General features: G+C 34.8%; 1 protein-coding gene across 1 annotated transcript in view; it reads left to right on the top strand.

The window, feature by feature from the left end:
* The window catches only part of LOC127854560 (adhesion G-protein coupled receptor V1-like), a 148,356-nt gene extending 127,445 nt beyond the window's left edge, over positions 1 to 20,911 (top strand). Inside the window, exons 99-106 of the mRNA XM_052389623.1 lie at positions 10,476 to 10,580; positions 12,323 to 12,463; positions 13,748 to 13,829; positions 15,171 to 15,285; positions 15,724 to 15,881; positions 16,195 to 16,316; positions 17,643 to 17,861; positions 19,593 to 20,911. Coding sequence (XP_052245583.1) covers positions 10,476 to 10,580; positions 12,323 to 12,463; positions 13,748 to 13,829; positions 15,171 to 15,285; positions 15,724 to 15,881; positions 16,195 to 16,316; positions 17,643 to 17,861; positions 19,593 to 19,874 — 1,224 coding nt within the window. The 3' untranslated portion in view covers positions 19,875 to 20,911. The remainder of the gene's footprint in view (positions 1 to 10,475; positions 10,581 to 12,322; positions 12,464 to 13,747; positions 13,830 to 15,170; positions 15,286 to 15,723; positions 15,882 to 16,194; positions 16,317 to 17,642; positions 17,862 to 19,592) is intronic.

Below are 20,911 nucleotides of genomic sequence, written 5' to 3' on the forward strand. Positions count from 1 at the left end.
ATTGAACTGGATTTGATTTATTCTGGTGTTTTTAATGAGCCTTGTCATTCAGAAATTGACATGACGCCGCCTGTCAATCAAGTTCTTATCTAAGAACTGATCTACCAATCAGCGATCGATAAATCGGGCGCGTTAGTTAGCAACGAACTGTCCGCCATTTTCTAGACAAGCTATGTATAGGTTCACTTTTACTATAGCGAGTTTCTTTTGTTTTCCTCTTTAAAAAAAGTAGATTAAAAATGGTTAAACGGTGTCGATGGGGACTATGTAACTCGGACAATCGATAACCTGAAAGATAAGTTGGTGACATTTAATTTATATCGTTTCCAAAGCCGAAAAGAGATCTTGAGAAGTGTAAGAGATGTATAAATGCATGCGGTCGTCACCACGAACAACTGGAAGCTTCAATGTGTAGAATTACCGAGATCTGGAAATGTTATGTTAGAAATAACTACGCATTAAGTATGAATTATATCACGTGTGCTTGTAGAATAATAGAGAAGATTGGTACCAACTTGGCGTAACTTAACGAAATCCCCGTTATAAATCGAGTTTTGTGTGTGTCAGAAACAAGTGAAAACGATTATATGTTTCTATTTTAATAGAAACGAATCGATAAATGCCACATAATAAGATTTATTATTACTGATATAACATATAAATGCCAAACTTGGGAGAAGTCGGTACCTGCGCCAGCGTCTGATACAGGTAGCTTTACTGAATTCCCCTTTATACAGCGCTACTTTATATATGACAATGACCAAACTTATTGTGCTGTCTTGCACTTTCAATTATAGTGATTGATAGATGTCCCATAAGCAATGTTTAATATTATTAATATCACTTTTATACGTAATAACATGTGGGATTTTGGTACACTCGGTGTCAGAAAGCGTGTAAAACATCACTGAAATCCCAGTTTAAAGCGCTATTTCGTGTCAAATACACGAGTGTAAATGTTTCGTAAATAACATGGGTAAATGCTGTTGAAGAAGTGTTAATTTATTGCTAATACCAACATCACACGTAATAACAGGTTCGATTTCGGTCAGCGCGCAAGCGTTTGAGAGCGTTATTCATGTACCGAAAAACCGGTTATAATTAGCTGATGTTCTCTATAAATGTATATTTTTTGCATTTGCAGAATAACTAAATGACACAAACCCCATAAACAAGTGTCATATGGTGTCAAAAAGTCCATAAAAATAATCCGGAATATCGCGTTAATCTACATGCAGTATATAGGCAATGAAGCCATTTTGGTGTTAGCTTGTCTAGGTTTGCTACCCGCTGAGCCACGTGATTAAGTGGGCGGAGCGATCATAGATAAGGCGTCATGTCAGTTATGTCATATGCTTCCAGCGTAGGAATGGTGCAATCTGGTAAGGAGATACGCTGTCAGCTATAAAGTTATGCAAGGTTTTGTGGTCTTTCTAGTAGGCAGTGTAGCTCCTGACTTGACTGCCGTAATTCTGATCTGGGGCTACACTGGCCTCATATGACATAAGACCGATTTTCACATTTGGTGTCCACCTGGGACTCGAGTTCTTCACCAGACATCAAGAACTGGTTTTGTCCTGGAAATGGACTCAATAGGCCTCAGACTTTCTATGAGTTATACTTATTTCTATAAGTATGATTTATGATGATACTCAACATGTAACACACGTTCTTTTGTCTAGTTTTCTGAAAAAAATATTGTTGGACCTTGAAACTGTTCTACTGTTCTTTTTTTTTTTTTTTTTTTTTTTTTTTTTTTTGTCTGATCTTTTTTTTTTTTTAATTCAATATCATACATACAATGTAAACATGTATATGATCATACAACATAGTGATTGTACATAGCAATAAAGTTCAAACATGTTATACAAGATATGCTAATATATATTTTTTTAGAGAGAAAAAAAAGAGCAACAGAGGAATAGTTATGAAAAATGATGAGTTGTATAAAGTCGGAAGAAAGCATGCTGGACTTGTGTGTTTTGTTGTATATTCACAATGATCTTGTCAGATTGACAAAAATAAATCAATAAACATAACTGTTTTAGAGAGATAAACTAACATTATAGTGAATGTATATAAGTGGACAAAACATTATGAGAATTTAATCCGATTCCATTTTTGTTCAAAGATTTGTAATGAGTCATTACTGAGGGCTATTTCTTTCTCAATCTGGATTTTTAGTTTAAGACTATGGACAAAACAATTAAAATTTGGTACTAGTTTTTTGTACTTCATGTTTAAGATAAAATATTTCATCAATATGACCATAAAATTCACAATATTATTACAGTCTATTGATTTCAATGAGTTAATTCCGAAACTTATATTTAAGAAAGATAGTTTAACGTTTAGTTGATGTTGTTCAAGAAAAGATATTAATTGATTCCAAATAGGCTGGATGTGTTTGCACTCCCAAAAAAGATGTTCTATAGTTTCAATGTTTTCACTGCAGAAGTCACACAGATTTGAGTTAGATAATTTGCATTTAAAGAGATATTTATTTGTAGCTATAATTCTTTGGATGTATTTATATTGAAAATTTCTCAGTGTGCTTTCAATAGTTGCTTTATATGGCATGGTAAATATGTGTTTCCAATTAAGTTCATTTTCTCCAAAAAGGACTTGCCATTTATTTTGGATTTTGGAGTTTTCTGTAGGGTTTTTAATTTGTAGTGTGTAAAATATTTTATTTGTTTTGTTTTTTCTTCCAAGTATGTTTTCTACAAATGTTGTTTGAGTACATAGTGTATTATTTGTATTGATTTCAGATTTAATATGTATGGGTATGCTTTTGATTAGTGTGTAGTATTTCAGAAAATTATTTGAAGGTATTCCGTATATGTAGCATATATTATCAAAAGAGTAGAAATCCTTAATTCTGTAGTCATATAATTGGTCGACATATTTAATGCTTCGTTCAAACCAGTCTTTATAGAAAAACGTCTTATTGTTTGAAGTTATGTCTTTATTGTTCCACAAAATTGTTTTACTGCTGGTTTGGGTTTCTAAGTTATGAGTGACATCACTCCACGCTGATAGAACATCAGACAGAAATATGTTTTCGTTTGTAATTTCATGTAAGATAGTATTGCTGATGTTACATTCAAAGAGTAAGGAGTCACCATATTTTTTAGGATTTTCTGGTAGAATAATTTCCATTTACTCGTATTGGTATTATCTAGGTATCTTTTAACCCAGCTGCATTTGACTGCATTTAAGAATGAGTCAATGTTCGTTAATTGGATACCTCCATTTTCTACAGATTGAATTAACTGAGTTCTTTTTATTTTATCAGGCTTACCGTCCCATATGAAATTTAATATTGCTGATTTTATATCGTTAATAACATCATTTGGTGGATTTGGGAGAACTGTTAATACATATATTAATTTAGGAAGTGCAAACGTTTTCAATACTGTGTTTTTTCCGATGAGTGTAAGTTTACGATGATGCCATGATTTTAAGCAGTTTTTGAAATTCTGTAATTTAGGTAGTATGTTTTCAAGAACTGTATCCTTTTCATTATTTGTGAAAGTAATTCCTAACGTTGTGGCTTCATCGGTTGTCCAATTAAATTTCATTTCTTTTTTATATTGAACATTACTTTGTTTTAATTTACCTACTCGTAGCACAGTACATTTACTTTTGTTTAGTTTAAGACCCGATGTCATTCCGTAAAGGGTTAGCGACTCTATTAGGTTATGGAAAGAATCGTAATTGTCATTTAAAAAATAAGTTGCATCGTCGGCAAATAGGGATTGTTTGATTTCTTCGTCAGGTTCTAGTGATATGCCTTTTATGTGTTTATTTGATTGGATGTGATGTGATAGATACTCGATGCAAATAATAAATAGCGATGATGAGAGTGGACATCCTTGTCGAACCCCTCGTTCGATGTTAAAACTGTTTGAAAAGAAGCCATTGTTTATGATTATACTGTTAATATCGGTATAGAATAGTTTAACCCATTGAATGAGATTTTCGCCAAAATTCATATTTTCTAAGCAAGAGAACATAAATGAATGATCAAGCGAATCGAATGCCTTTTCAAAGTCTGCAAAGAATATTAGACCAGGATTATTTGAATTGTTGAAATAGTTGATGCATTCTTGGATAAGACGAACGTTTTCACCAATGTAGCGTCCTTTTATGAAACCAGATTGAGATTTTGAAATGATTGATGGTAATATTTTTTTAATTCTGTTTGCTATACTTTTTGTTGCAATTTTATAATCATTGTTTAGTAAACTAATCGGGCGCCAGTTTGATAACGATTCTAAGTTTTTTCCAGGTTTTGGAATAAGTGATATAATACCTTGTTTTTGTAGAGTAGTTAAGTTTTCGTTGTTAAATGAATAGTTAAGTGAATTAATTAGATGTGTTTTTATATCATTCCAGAATATTTTATAAAATTCGATTGTGATGCCATCAGATCCTGGGCTTTTGTTATTTTGCATTTCTTTTAGGGCTAATCCACATTCATATTCATTAAGCAATCCGTCGCACAGTTGTTTTTCCTCCTGGTTTAAAGCGTGATGTGTATTTTTAAAAAGGGTGTTATCTTCAACATTTTTTCGTTTATAGAGGGTTTCGAAAAATAAACGTTGTTCTTCTAGTATTTGAGTTCTGTTTGTTATATCTTTGCCATTGACTACTAATTTGTGTATAGTTTTTTGTTCACTTCTACGTTTTTCAATGTTTGCGAAATATTTTGTGTTTTTTCATTGTGTTCAACATGCTGTGCACGCGCTCTTAGTATTATTCCATTGAGATGTGTATGATAGATTCCATCTAATATTTGTTTTTTTATTGTTATTTCATTTTCAATGTCGGTGGTATCATTTGTGTTTGTTTGATGCAATTGTTTTTCAAGTGTTTCAATGGTTTTGATGGTTTCAGTTTCAAGTTTGTGTGTTTCTTTTTGTTTAAATGATGTGTATCTAATTGTTGTATTACGTATATTTCCTTTAATTACTTCCCATAAGGTGTTTGGGTTTGCGTCTTTATTATTTTGAACAGTATTTAATATTTCCTGTTTTATTTGTGTTTGGTATTGTGTATCTAATAAGATGCTGTTGTTAATTTTAAAGTATCCTGGGCCTCTTTCAGGTTGTATATTGTGCAGTTTAAGTTCAACTAGAGAGTGGTCTGTCATAAATCCTGGTTTAATGCTACATGAGTCAATAATGTTGCAAAGTGACTCAGATATTAAAAAATAGTCTAATCTACAAAATATTGTTGGTTTTGTGTTTGAGTGCCAGGTGAATTTGCTTTCTTTTGGATTTACTGTACGCCAGATGTCTATCATATTGTAGTTTTCAATAATGTTATTCAAAATGTTTCTATTTTTAGGATGAGTATAAAGGTTTCCCTTCTTTTTATCTACTGATGGGTTCAGGACAGTATTGAAATCACCACCGATTATTATATTTTTATCTTGGTTATTAATTATGAAGGTTTGTAATGTTTCGTAAAATGTGGAATCGTCTATGTTAGGACCGTAGACGTTGATTTATGTTAATTGTGTTTCGTGTATTTTGATATCTATACTTGCTAGTCTGCCAATTATTATTTCGTTTAAGTTATCGACTGTGATCCCTGTATTGTTTTTAATCAAAAAAGCAATGCCTTGTTTATTAGTATGTTGTCCACTAAGATAGATGTCGCCGTCCCATTCATCCTTTAAGATTTGTGCTAAAGAGTGTGTCAAGTGACTTTCTTGTAGTAGGCATAAAGTATATTTTTTTTCGTCTAACCATTTGAAGATTTTTATTCGTTTGTCTTTATTGTTTAGCCCTTTAACATTCAAAGTACATATTTTAATCATTTAAAGCGGTAGAGGGTAATGTACATGATAATTTGTGTGTGCTTGTCCAGTTGGTTTCTATTTTAAGACATATGTCCATACATACAAACAAAAAAAGGAAACAAAGCTTAGAGATACAAAAAGATGAATATACCATAGAAATGAGGAAGTAAAAGGAAATAATAACAAAAGTGAGAAAAAAAGAACAATAAACGACTGCCTTCCAATAGAGACATGAAAAAAACATATTTCCGTACACTGGAAATACTCAAACTAATTGAGTAATAAAAGTGATCTGAGACATAAAATGTATGGCAGTAAATTCTAAAAAACAGTTGTTGTTTTTTCATATCTTCAAAAGATAATTTTAGTGTAATAGAAATAAAAGGTCAGATAAGTACACTGTGCGCAGAAAATCACAATTCAAATTACAAAAATAGCTATTTCATAAAAATACTTTGTGTTTTTCTTAGTATTATCGTCTTTGGGACGATTTCGCGTCTAAATACACATGCAAGATTAAAAAGAAAACAACACAAAAAGGTTATATGTACAAAAAAGAATACGAATATTATGTTCAGGGATGACTAAACACTGTTTTGTCAACATCGTAAAATTATTGATAATGATCTGAAAAAAACAACAACAACAAACAATTAGTATATATGACACCGTGCAATGGATGATCACTCTTTGGAAAATAAATCACTGAATAGTGAATTTCTTTTTCTACGTATAAAAAGAAATCGATTTTATATTTAGTATTTTAAATGTACGTTTCCTGGTTTCAATATGGTATAGTTTACATTTAATAATGTAAAAAGAGTCGATCCACCAATGTGTTATTATCGACATCAACATTTAACAAGTTACACGTAACCTGGTGTGTGTTGGGGGGTGGGTATGTGGGTGTGTGCGTGCTTGCTGTGTGCGTGTGTTGTGTTGGTGCGGGCATGAGCGTGTGTCCACAAGTTTGTGTTTGTGCGTGTGTTTGCGTGTACTTGCGTGTGTGTGTGAGCGGGTGTGTATCCGTACGCGCGTTTGTGCGGGCATGAGCGTGTGTGTGCAAGTTTGTGTATGCGCGTGTGCGCTCGTGCGCGCGTGCGTGTGTTTGCGTGTACTTGTGTGTGTGTAAGTTTGTGCCTACGTGTGTGTGCTCGTGCGTTTGTGTGTGAGTGTACGTGCGTGTGTGTGAGCGCGTGTGTTTCCGCGTGCGCGTGAGTGCCCTTTCGTGTGTGTGCATGCGCGCATGTGTGTGTGTATTCGTTTGAGTGTGTGCGTATGCTGGTTTAACTTTTCGTGCACGCGAACGTGTGAGTTTTGGGCATGCGCGCTTTGTGGTTGCGCGAACGTGTATGTGTTTGTGCGTCCGTACGTGTGGGTTTGCCCGTCTGTGTACGTTATCATACTTATTAAGCGTAGATAACTTTAATAACAATAATAACTAAATATGGTTATTGCAGTTACAAAAATATGTGCTAATATTAAGAGACATATGCTCTATAAAGAAACGCACACGAAAACGTAGGGTAAAACTGCTAAATTAAAACAGGTTAACAGGTTATTTTGTACATCCGTCTCCTTGTCGATCCAAATATACGAAAAACGAAATATGCTTAGATCGACTAACGGGTACTCACACTTTTTACTAAATAAAGAAAGGTTTGTTAGAAGTAATCTACATTTGGAATGAAAATCTCATATTTTAATTTCGTCTGTATCCGGCCGTCAGTTTATCTAGCTCCGAAAAAAAGATGAACTAGACTAACTACCGGATGTGTTTATACTAAGTTATCAAAATTATGAGCTGTATCCGGCCGTCAGTTTATCTAGCTCCGAAAAAAAGATGAATTAGACTAACTACCGGATGTGTTTATACTAAGTTATCAAAATTATGAGCGTGTAACTCTAATGGGAATGAAGTATTTGGTTAAAAAATGTTTACGAGAGTAGTTAGATAACAACATAGGTGATGTGGTATTATAGAGTAAATCTAATTTACAGATTGCATATATCTGCATGTTTAGCACAAACGTTCGGTATATATTATAAGCACCGCACGGTACATATTTAAATATATATCGGTGGCATAAAAACAGTGTACAGATGTGTGGAATTATAGCAATGCACGTGTAAAATATCTAGGTTCAAGTATAAATAAGCATGAGTAGCTACATTGACAAATATTAAAATGTTACATCCTTAGATAATTGTATACTATTGTATAATAAACATAGCTACATCGACTAATATAAAATTTTACATTATTAGATAATTATGGTATAATAAACATATTTTTAATATTTTTATGAATGGATGTGTTTTTATGTTAATCGGTGGTTGTAAAGCACGTGATGTGTGCATGCGTGTGTTTGTGCTCTCGTGTTTGTAGGGGATGTAGGTATATATAATGATATGTCGGTGAATGCGTGCGTGCATGGGTGCTTGCGCGTTTGTGTGTGTGTGTTGTATAATTATAAAGAACCACAGTTTATGAAAAAGGTTGCAGACAACAGGTGCTCAAAGGAGCCATATCTGTTATATATTAAAGTATATATCAATTACATAAAAACAGTGTACAGATGTGTGGTATTATAATAATGCACGTGTAAAATATCTAGGATCAAGTATAAATGAGCATGAATAGCTATATTGACAAATATAAGATGTTACATCATTAGATAATTATGTACTTTTGTATAATAAACATAACTATTTTTCATTCGTACCAGGTTCATTTCGTGCGTGCATGCGTACGTGCGTGTGTGTGTCTGTGTGTTGAACAGTTACAAAAACAACAGTTTATGAAATAGTTGCACGACAACGTTTCTACGGGTGCACAAGGAGCCATATCCGGGACCAGGGTTATTGAAACTGTTCGAAGGTTTAAGATCTGTTGGCCGGTCTTGGGTTGCTTCCATCGGACACTTTGCGGGCATATGTTGTACCGGGTGTCATCTGGTTTCTGTTTGGCCATGGTTTTGCCAGCCAAAGTCTGTATTTGTCAGATGACACTATCTCATTGCGCTCATGTCCTCGGTATCGCACGAATAGCTTTCCGTCGCGGGACCAAGCCTTCTCCACTAATTCGGGTTCTTTCAGACGTAATGAAGCTAAAACTTCTGCATTTGTCTTTGTGAGGTCCTCGTTTATATAAATGCCAGTACCTTTCAATAGTTTGGCACGTTTCATGACCTCAATTTTTGTTTGCCGCCTGACAAATTTGACGATAACTGGTCGGCTTTTATTTGGTATGTATTTCCCAAGACGATGGGCAACGTCAACATCCGTACTTCCCAATTTAAGGCCAATCTTTTGACTCAACATTTTCATAGTTTCTTCGGCCACGGTCATTGATGCTTGTTGGTCAGTGTCATTTGAGAGGCCAGAAATCCGGATACTGTTTCGTCTTCCGTATTGCTCTAGATCGTTGAGACTGGAACTTTGGCTATATTCTGTTTCGCATTGTTTTAATTTAAGGGCCTCTATCTCGACTTTCTGATCGTTAACTTGTTTTTTCAATGCATCTAGCTCATTTTTGTGTTCGAAAATGCTTCCTTCCACGATTTCAAGCTTTTTTAGTACACTTCCAAGGAATGTTTCTTTAATTTCATCCAGTGTTTCCTTGATTATATTTTTTATTAAGGAGGTGTCATTTTTAGTTAGCACATTGGACAGTTTGGAACAGATTTCATCGAGGCGTTTTTCGATCGAGGATTCAATTTTTTCTGTCGCGGTTTTGTTCACAAAGTCAGCCATACTTTTCTGGTTTGTTTTGTCTTGTTCTGTCTTCGATTTTTTACCTCTTTTTTTGGTTTGCTTGCTTTGTTTAATTGAATTTGGTGTTTCGAAGACAGGTAAATCCAGGAGGCTTGTATCGGCTGTGTTGCTTTCACTCGCTGTTGATGAGTGTTGCCTTTTACTCATTATAATGCGCTTTTGAAGTTGTGAGATGTTGTCAGTTTTTTCCCGTGACCGTGCAAGTGATTAACGGTTACTTCAGATCGTCGCGACTTCAAAATTTTCAAGTAGAAAAACCTAGTCAAGCGTGACGAATTAACTGAACATAATGGGTATTAAGCTGAAAGGATTTAGCTTGTTTGTCAGTTTTTTTTATAAGTTTGTGAATGCTATTTTTATCTTTATCTTTATAAGATTTGAAAAATATCGCACCCCACCCGCTCGAAAATAAAGCGAGGGGTATTGCAAGTGAGAACTACCATTTAAAGCACGTTTAAACAAAATGTCATTACTTGGCTTTCCTGTAATAGTCCATATTAATATATTTCATCCATTGAAAACATTCACATTCGCTCAGATCACTCGCGATTATTTTTATTTCATATATTTCATTTTTATTGTATATGTTTACATTTAAACCGGAACCGGAAAAATGTTCTACTGTTCTATATCATGCAATTGTTGTTTATATGTCTTCCCAATAAGACACAAAGCAATATGAGATTTGTAGTTTTATTTACCTATAATAACTGTGAATTTCATTCTTATTAATAGTGCTATTACGAATGGTCTCTTGCTAGCCATCCTTGCCCACCATGCCTGCTCAGTGAATGCCATGTACTCTTTTTTTAGACCGGTCTCCTGCTAACCATCCTTACTTACCATGTCTGCTCAGTGAATGCCATCTTCTCTGTTGCTATTTCAGACTGGTCTCTTGCTAGCCATCCTTGCCCACCATGTCTGCTCAGTTAGTGCCATGTTCTCCGCCAGTCTACTCATGCACATGTGCTTTGCTGCTATGGCAACACAGGTAAACATCAGTCATGACTACCACTGGAAAAACTTTGCAAAACTGAAATTTTGCAAACTTAATACCTTTTTCTTTAAGAAATAAATATTTTTATTATTTGTTTATGTTTTTATATAATTAAATTCATTTCTTTTATTTGTTTTAAATAGCTGCTGCCTAGTGATGTTATAATTTTCCCATGGGATTTTGTTTCCTATTTTTTTCAGATGGTAAAAATCAAAAGTAAATTTTATATGCAAAAAAGATGTGTTTTCTTGGCCTATATAAGTATTTAAATGTCATCAAAAAGGCTGAATATTTTTTTATGTTTTAAAAACATAAATATTTTAGTTATTAAATAAAAAATCCCATGGGATTTGTTTCCCCTTTAAAAAATGTTGTATTTTTTTTCTATAAAGAAATGGCTGCAAATAAGCACAAGTACTTTTACAATGCATAAAATTGATAACTAAGCATAAACAAACCTAACAAAAAATATAAATAAAATAAATATGATTGTTTATTGAAAAAGTTGGAAAAAAATCCATGGTAAAAATCCCATGGGAAGGCCAACTTTACACATTAATTTCACAGAGACCTCCCCCCATATTTTTAGCAAAATTAATCAATTATTTATCAAAGTTAAGCTTTTTTCACATACTTCATCTGAAAGAGGCAAATCTTAAAGAAAAAGGGTACTTTAGTTAGGAACTTTTGTTTTGCAAAGTTTTTTTGTTGGCTGTTTCATATTAAATGATCAACTTCATCAGATTTATCTGTGATGCATGGACAAATTCAGATGTGTTAAAAAGTGTTAAGAATAACATGTGCCCAGTTTATCCGTTGTGAAACATTGCTTAAGTTATTCCTGTTCTGCAACACGATCTTTACAGTTTTTGCTGGTTGACAACCCTTGCCCATAATACAAGATATAGTGTAAATAGAATTGTTGGATTCATACAGTTTGCTTTGTTTTAGTATCTGCATGATGCAAAATTTAGGAAATTGTTGGATTTATGCTAAACACAGTCATGGTGGTGGGTGGTGGGCTTGGTGTTCATGGAACTGTTACAGCCATTGCAAATTGCTTTTGTATACAATCCTTTTTTGTGAATACCATATGTGGGGATTCTTATTTTATTTGAAGTGTTAAATTTCTTTAGAAAGAATATAAAACTATTTAAAAACCATTAATAAGTATATGAGCCTTGTTCTGGGAAAACAGGGTTTAATGCATGTGCTTTCAGTATTGTGGCAGATTAATCTGTGCAATCTGCACAGGCATTGCACAGGTAAACACTTTCTGCTAGACTAAATTTTCGTTTAAAATTGATTTCCTTTAAACAAACATTGCATGAAAGCAGAAAGTCATCTTTGATTTGCCGCAATCTGCACATGATAATCTTGGAAATTCTTTACAGACATTCATTAAGCCCCATTTTTCCAGAACTATGCTCATGTATAGTTTGTGTCTGTTGTAGATCTGCAACGTCTATGGCCTGCTTCACATCTGCTATGTATATTGCCTGTTGTATATCTGATACAATGTATTTTTTGTGTATTTGTCTGTTGTAGATCTGCAACATCTATGGCCTGCTTTACATCTGCTATGCATATTGCCTTTTGTATATCTGATACAATGTATTTTGTGTGTATTTGTCTGTTGTAGATCTGCAACGTCTATGGCCTGCTTTACATCTGCTATGTATATTGCCTGTTGTATATCTGATACAATGTATTTTGTGTGTATTTGTCTGTTGTAGATCTGCTACGTGGTTGCGGCCTACCTCAGCACAGATGAGATCCTGGTGTACACACTGCAGGAGAACAACTACCGCTGTATTGTGATGGGCCTATTCCTTCACTACTTCTTCCTCTGTCAGTTCTCATGGATGGTGACTCAGGTATGTACAGACTGTAAAGCGGCCCATCCACAATCAATATAATTGTCAATTTTATTGTCAATAATGGAGATTGACAATAAAATTTATAGTGAATGGATGATATTGAAGATTGAGTCAATGTATTGAAGAAAATCAGAGATCTCAAATATTTATTGATGGATTGTCAATTGTATTGACGAGTGTTTTGCACCCTTTAATAATATTTAATCAATATTTATACATTTCTATATGTAGTCTCCCGTCAAAATTTCCATACAGTCAACATGGCTAAAGGGCAAAAAATATTCTGTCAATATTATTGAGTCAGTGAAATTGACAATAATAGTGTGTGTGGATGGGCCGCTTAAATGGCAAAAAAATATTCTTTCAATATTATTGAGACAATAAATTTGACAATGATATTGTGTTTGAATGGGCTGCTTAAGGCCTAGAGCGTTGACACTTATGACTTAGAGGGTTACTTACCAACTGTCCCAGATTAAACGCTGCAGTCCACAAACCTAATTTACGGACAAAGCTTCTTGCTTTTATGGATTTTTTTTTTTAAAGGAATTCTCTTTTAAGCAAAAATTCTGTTTAGGTGAAAAGTTTTGTCCTGATTAGCCAGGCCAATCTGGGACTACACTTCAGGCATGCATTGAGCCTGGTTTTTCCCACAGAAAGGCTCATATTAACCCTTTGCATGCTGGGAAATTTGTCGTCTGCTAAAATGTTGTCTACTGAATTTGTAAAATAAGCATTTTCTTCATTTTTTTTCAAAGAATACTATCAGAATAGCAAACAGTTTGGATCCAGATGAGAAGCCACGTTCTGTGGTGTCTCATCTGGATCCTAACTGTTTGCAAAGGCCTTTAAAATTTGGTTCCCGCACTGAAAGGGTTAAGAAACTTCTTCAGGCTTGAAGGATCTTTGTGACAATTATGGTCCACATTTAAAAATGGATAAATGTCTTCACTATCTGTCCTGATTTGCAAAGATATGTCTTCAGTATTTTGAAGAACATTTTCTTAATATATATCAGGTTTTGCTGAGGTAAGAGGTAACAAAATTCTCTGCACTGAACATTACCTCATTGTCTCTACCGAGTATCAGGCCTTTTGAAGAGATTTGTTGAAAACCCACAAGATGGAATAAAAATCACATACCAGTTTTTGCTTCATTTATATTTGATTTTAAATTGACACATCAAAACTGTTTTAGCTTAAGGTTAAACAAGTACTTTTATAGAAATGCATATCTTATTTTTGAAAAATGAACAACAGCTATGTTTTTAATTTATTTCAGGCCTTCAATTTCTGGAAGATTCTTATAATGAACGATGAACACACGGAGAGGAAATATGTGATCTTCTTCCTCCTGGGATGGGGTGAGTTGTGTTTGAGTATTATGTGATCTTCTTCCTCCTGGGATGGGGTGAGTTGTGTTTGAGTATTATGTGATCTTCTTCCTCCTGGGATGGGGTGAGTTGTGTTTGAGTATTATGTGATCTTCTTCCTCCTGGGATGGGGTGAGTTGTGTTTGAGTATTATGTGATCTTCTTCCTCCTGGGATGGGGTGAGTTGTGTTTGAGTATTATGTGATCTTCTTCCTCCTGGGATGGGGTGAGTTGTGTTTGAGTATTATGTGATCTTCTTCCTCCTGGGATGGGGTGAGTTGTGTTTGAGTATTATGTGATCTTCTTCCTCCTGGGATGGGGTGAGTTGTGTTTGAGTATTATGTGATCTTCTTCCTCCTGGGATGGGGTGAGTTGTGTTTGAGTATTATGTGATCTTCTTCCTCCTGGGATGGGGTGAGTTGTGTTTGAGTATTATGTGATCTTCTTCCTCCTGGGATGGGGTGAGTTGTGTTTGAGTATTATGTGATCTTCTTCCTCCTGGGATGGGGTGAGTTGTGTTTGAGTATTATGAAAACCTGAGGGAAAACTGGGATTACTGCATGTGTGTTAAGTATTGTCCTAGATTAGCCTGTGCAGTCTGCAGTATGTTAAGTATTGTCCTAGATTAGCCTGTGCAGTCTGCAGTATGTTAAGTATTGTCCTAGATTAGCCTGTGCAGTATGCACACATTTATAAGGGACAACACTTTCTGCTTTTATGGTATTAGGTATTTTTTGTTCAAAGAAAGCTTCTTCTAAATGAATATCCGGTTTAATATATAAGGCAGAAAATGTCATCCTGTTATAACCTTTTAAAAGCGAGAGCAAAATATTAACCACAATGTCAGAAAAATTGTTGTTTTGGGGAAAGATATATTTTAATCAGTTAAAAGAGAACTTAATTTCATATGTCATAAAATAATATGAAACTTGTTTGTAAGGTCAGTACTTCAATTCCCACTAAAGAACATATGTGGGGCATTTTTTCTTTCATGAACACAGACCAAAAAAAGCATTCAACACAATGAAACTATGAAAGAAAGCTGAACCTCATCTATGTCAAATGATACAAGTATGATAAGAATTCTAATGTGAACTTCTTGCCACCAGCATAAAACCAGAACAGCACATGCGTTGCTCACAGTCTGTTCAGATTTTATGTCATTTGATGCTCAGTATCTTATGGTTGAAAATAAAGCCTTAAAAACTTAAATCTACATTGTAGTGAGAAAAGTCTTTCATTAAATTTGATTTTGTGAGGAACTACTTACTGGTCAAAAAGAATACTTGATATCTTTGCTGTAAAGGCTGAACACATTTGTTGACCTTGTAGGTTTCCCAGTTGTGATTGTGGCAGTTTTCTATGTGGTGACTTTCAATGTTTACAAATATGTCTACGACCTGCCTCTTGGCTTCATCTATGGTGATGTGAACAATAACGGAGATATGTAAGTACAAGTAATACAATATTTTTATAAATGGACTAAATGAAAGGACTATGTATAAGTATTACCGTAACTAACTTATTTTTCCCCATAGCATATATAAAAGAAGCAATGGGGTTGACTAGAATAGCACTAAAGCAAGGTGTAACTATAAGTTCTTGGTCCTGTTCAGCTCTGTTGGTTTAAAGTGGTGGAATGTAGCTATTTCATTCTAATTGCTATAATTTTTCATTTAGACTCGTTCTGGGAAACTGAGGCTTAATGCATGTTCATAAAGTGACAGTATTATGGCCTTTTTTTGTTTAAATCATGTCTCTTCTAAGAGAAAATCGAGTTGAGGCAGAATGAGCACATGAATAAAAATCCCTTGTTGCAGAGCAAGACTCAATAATTTCATTAAATTATTACAAGTCTACAAAAGACTTAATGGTGTATTTGTAGGTGTTTTGTCACCAATGCCTATGCAGGTCTGGCAGGAGTGGTTCTACCCGTTCTGTTGATGCTTGTGGTGGTTGCCGTGGTGTTTGTGAAGGCATTCCAGGTCACACCCCAGTGGCAGGCATATGACGACATCTACAGAGGCAGATATAACATCACTGGTGAGTGTTGTCAGGGTCTTCTGTTCTTTATTTTAGTGCAAAGTCATTGTTTGGTATTGTTGCCATCTCACCCAAATCTTGTTGTTGTAATTCGGTTGTGCAGAGGTTTGAAACAAATTACCCAAATAATTTAATCTGGTATACTTATTGTCCATTTGTCTTCTTTTGTCTGCCTCTTTCTCATGTGAGCGTATGTGCCTTTGACATTAATAATATTTTATATTAAAAAGCTCAATAAAATGCCAAACTTCGCAAACGAGTTTTCTATATTTGTCATGTTTGTCATGTGTACTTATTTTGTTGTGTGTTGCAGAGATGCGAATGCTGCTGCTGTTCTGGGGTACCATCATTATCACATGGCTCTGGGGAGGGCTGCACCTAGTGTACGGACAGCTCTGGATGCTTGTACTGTTTGCCATATTCAACATCATTCAGGTATTAACCAGAGTATCCTACTTCACTATAATAAACTAAGTTTATAAACAAATCAAGCAGAGTAACCTTCTTTGTATCAGGAACTTTAAACTGATTTATAAATGAAAAAAGAACTTTTTTTTCATTAAGTTTGCTCCATTTAATTTCATTTAAAAAGCGTTTTAACCAACAATAATATATTAATTACACAAATATATCATTTACTGTGTTGATAATAATGGAACCAGGAAATTTAGTTATTACAAGAGGGCCATCGGCCCTAAGGCACCCATCTGAGACCCAAAGGAACTAGACTTTTCTGAAAAAGTGTGAGCTGTTGCATGAAGATTGGACCAAAAAAGTGACTTCTAGAGTATGAACATTTTTTCAAATGTAACCAAGTTTCAGGAAGATTGGCCAATAAATGGAACAAATGTAGCGTCATGAAGTTTTCACTATAGTTATATAAGGAAAACTGCCGAGCTCCCGGTCGGCCTTTTTTTTCAACAAACTGAAGGAAGTCTTGAACTAAACCAAGAAGTCATTAAAACAATTGTTCTGGCTAAGTTATATTTAGATTGCACTGAAAATGTGACTTCAAGAGTGTGAACAAGGTTTCATAATAGTGATATGAGGAAAACTTCCCCATCCCTGGTGGCCATGTTTTTCGATGAACAATAACCATTTTCGAACTCAGCCAAGCTATCATGAGACAAATGTTCTAAACAACTTTCATGAAGATTGGACTAAAAATGTGACTTCTAGAGTATTAACTATTAAGGTTTTATAACAGCCATATATGGAAACATGACCCACTCCCTGGCAGTCATGTTTTTTAAAGACCAGAACCATTTTTGAACTCATCCAAGATACCGTTATAACTAATGATCTAACCGAGTTTCATGAAGATTGGACAACAAATCTCACTTCTAGTGTTAACAAGTTTTTACTACAGCATTATAAGGAAAACTACCATGCCCTCTGGCAGCAATGTTTTTCAACCCAGAACAATTTTCAAACTCGTCCAAGATATCATTGGGACACTTGTTCTGGCCAAGTTTTATGAAGATTGGACAATTAATGTGTCCTCTTGAGGGTTTACAAGGTAAATGTTGACAACACACGACAGACAAAAGGTGATCACAAAGCTTAGCATGAGCACCTTGTGATCAGGTGAGCTAATAAAACAGTGACAATCATTACTCTTATTCACTGTTATTTATTACTGTTTGAAACACACAAATTCCACTTTAAATCAATGATACTTCATATTAACAACATATAAGAAATTAGTATTTTTTAAATATTTTTATTTCTTAAGACCTAATACTTTCATGTCAATCTCAGGGCCTAATGGCGCTTGTCCTGTATGCCGTCCTTCGCAACCCTTGTATTGCGTCCTGCATCACGCCACAACGTGCTAGCTCCTACTCCATGACGGGGCATCTGTTTGACCCCGCCCTGCCCCAGGGTGGGGCTGGCTCCCCAGGGGGTCAGTATCAGTTCCACCCCAGCACCCTTGATGTGGGCAGTCTGAAGGGATCCAGGGCTTCTCTACTGAATGAGGTAAGTGAATGTTGTGTGAATAGCTCGAAACATATAATGAGGTACTGTGAATGATTTTATGCTCCCCCAAAATTTTTTGGGGGAGCAAATAGTCACCGCTTCGTCTGTCCGTCCGTGCGTGTGTCCGTGCACAATTTTTGTCCGGGCTATTTCTCAGCAATTAATTACCGGAATTCAATTAAACTTTATGGGAAGCTTCACTACCAAGAGGTGATGTGCATATTATCACTGAGTTCTAGTCAGATGATTTTTCACAGAGTTATGACCCTTTGAAATTATCCATTAACTGTATATATAGTGCAATTCTTGTCCGGGCTATTTCTCAGCAACAAATGACCGGAATTCAATGAAACTTTATGGGAAGCTTCACTACCAAAAGGAGATGTGCATATTATTAGCTAGTTATGGTCCGATGATTTTTCACTGACTTATGGCCCTTTGAAATTTTTCATTAACTGTACATATAGTGCAATTCTTGTCCGGGCTATTTCCCCCCAACTACTGACTGGAATTCAATGAAGCTTTATGGAAGCTTAACTACCTTGAGGAGATGCGCATGTTATTTGTGGGTTCTGGTTAGATGATTTATTTAGAGAGGTATGGCCCTTTGAAATTTTTAAGTTGCTAAACCATCCATCGTATTATTTTGTCCAAAGTTATGCCCCTCAAGACGTGTCCTTTTATCTGAATATAAAGTGCAATATTGTGACAAAAAAAAACTTTGAGGAGCATCATCCTTCTCCGACGGTTTCTTGTATGAAAAGCTATAAACATGGAATGAGCCAGGGAAAACTGGGCTTAATGCATGTGTTTAAAGTATCGTCCCCCAGATTAGCCTGTGCAGTCTGCGCAGCCTAATCAGTGGCAACACTTTCCGCCTAGACTGGATTTTCTTAAGAAGATAGTCTGGCTTTCATTAAACAAAAATTCCATCCAAGCAGAAAGCGAAGTCCCTGATAAGCCTGTGTGGGCTGCTAAGGCTTATTACAAACATGCATTAAGCTTTGTTTCCCAATAAAGAGGCTCTAATGATGATGTGCAATTAGTTGCCTACTGTGCTCACTCATGTTTTTATGATGTTAAATGAAAATTGTATGAAAAATGACGTAATTTTGGATCAGATAAAACTATGGTCTGCAATACAGATCAGAAAATTAAGAAATATCGCCATCATCTTCTCTTGGGTGGCCAAAATTACAATAGCAATCTTATTGTGGGGTGGGGGTTGGGGATGTAATTTGAATAGTTGCTGTGTGTGCAACACATAATGGTTTCTTGATATATATGTCTCAAATAATTTTAAGATTCAGGATTTAATTAATTTATCATACCAACCAAAAGTATTAGTACTATTTATAAGCTTTAACACATGTGAATTAGCAAACAGAAAACATGTATAAAATCGACAAATGAAAACGACCAGTGATTTAAATCCCGTTAAATCATCTCCTCACATTTTGAAATAAGCCTCTCTACAGGAAAAAAGGGTTTAATGCATGTATGTAAAGTGTTGTCTCAGATTAGCCTGTGCAGTCTGCACAGGTTTATCAAGGACAACACTTTGGGCCTAAACTGAATTTCAGCTATGAAAATTCTTCCTTTAAAAAATCACACCATAAAAGTGGTGTTGTCCTAGATTAGCTTGTACCGGCTAATCTGGGACAACACTTGACGCACATGCATTTAGCCCCATTTTTCCAGAGCGTGGCTAAAGTAACTGACATATTTCAGAGTTGGGAGCGAGACTCACAACCCTCCAGGGCCACACGCAGCACAATGAAAGTGAAGAGGACCCTCCCACAGAGTGGTAATCTCTACATCAAGCCCCCCGTCTACCGGCAGAACACCATCTCTGACACAAAAGACTTCGATGATTTGCTGTACGCATTAAAAACTGGAGGCTCCTTCTCGCCCAGTGATCTTGACAGCATGAACAGTGATAAACCTTCCGATTCTTCAAGTATTGATAAATATGAACTGAGGAGGATTGATATTGCGGACACTCATTTGTAAATTGTGCAATACGCTAATCAAGATCAATATATACAGATCTCATGGGAATATTTTATGTAATGTTAAATAATGTATATATTATTTTAAATTTCCTCATTTTAATACTTTTATATGTGAGTCTCTTGGCAGTACGTATTATGGGATTGACGGTTGGAAGGGCAGTTTTCCGCTCTCTAGGTCATACAGTTTTTATGGAATCTTTGCGCAACTTAATGGAAATGTTTGTCAACTTAAAATGGAGGTCAAGGTCAATAATCTGCCAATGTGGAACAGGCACTTTAGAGTGACCTTCCATTGTTTACAAAAAAAAGAAACATTATTTTTTTTAAGCTCTCTTTACTCATTTACTTTCTTTACCAAACTGTTCAGATACAATTAAAGTAACGTTTCATAACCAGACAAAAAATGTGGAAACCCATGAGGTCTGTTTTTTACAAGCATATAGTTATATCCATTAACTTCATTAGGATTGACAAAGATTTTCTTTGAAAAAAAATGCCCAATAATCAGGGCCCAAAGCTGAATTTAGACATAACTGTCAAAAATGTGTTTGTACTTTAAATTGCTTTGCTATTGTCACTTAATGTATGTACAGGTGTTTAAAAAGAAGTAACTCTATTTATTTATGCTTTATGCCCCTTTATAATATCATAATTCCATTTAAATTTTACTATATGCGACACTAATTTCATTATCATTTTTTGTGATATTCTAATTAAATTGTATGTGTATGTTGAACATGGTAAATTGAATTTATTATTTTTGTCTTTCATTTATTATTCCGTCTCTGTAGCAATTGTAATTAAATCATAAAATCACATAATCAATTAAATCATACATTTTACAGTATGATTGTGTACAACATAGTTGAAAATTGTAAGTTACTTTGTTATATTGATTAGATATTTGTTTTTTGCTTACAACAAAAATAACATTTTTGTTAAGATATCTAGTCATTTGGAAAAATTGTTCATTTCCTGCTATTATTTTGTAGAAAAATGTTAATTTGACATTTTAATGAATTGGATTTACAGTAC

This window comes from Dreissena polymorpha, chromosome 13, assembly GCF_020536995.1.
Source record: "Dreissena polymorpha isolate Duluth1 chromosome 13, UMN_Dpol_1.0, whole genome shotgun sequence".
NCBI lineage: Eukaryota > Metazoa > Mollusca > Bivalvia > Myida > Dreissenidae > Dreissena > Dreissena polymorpha.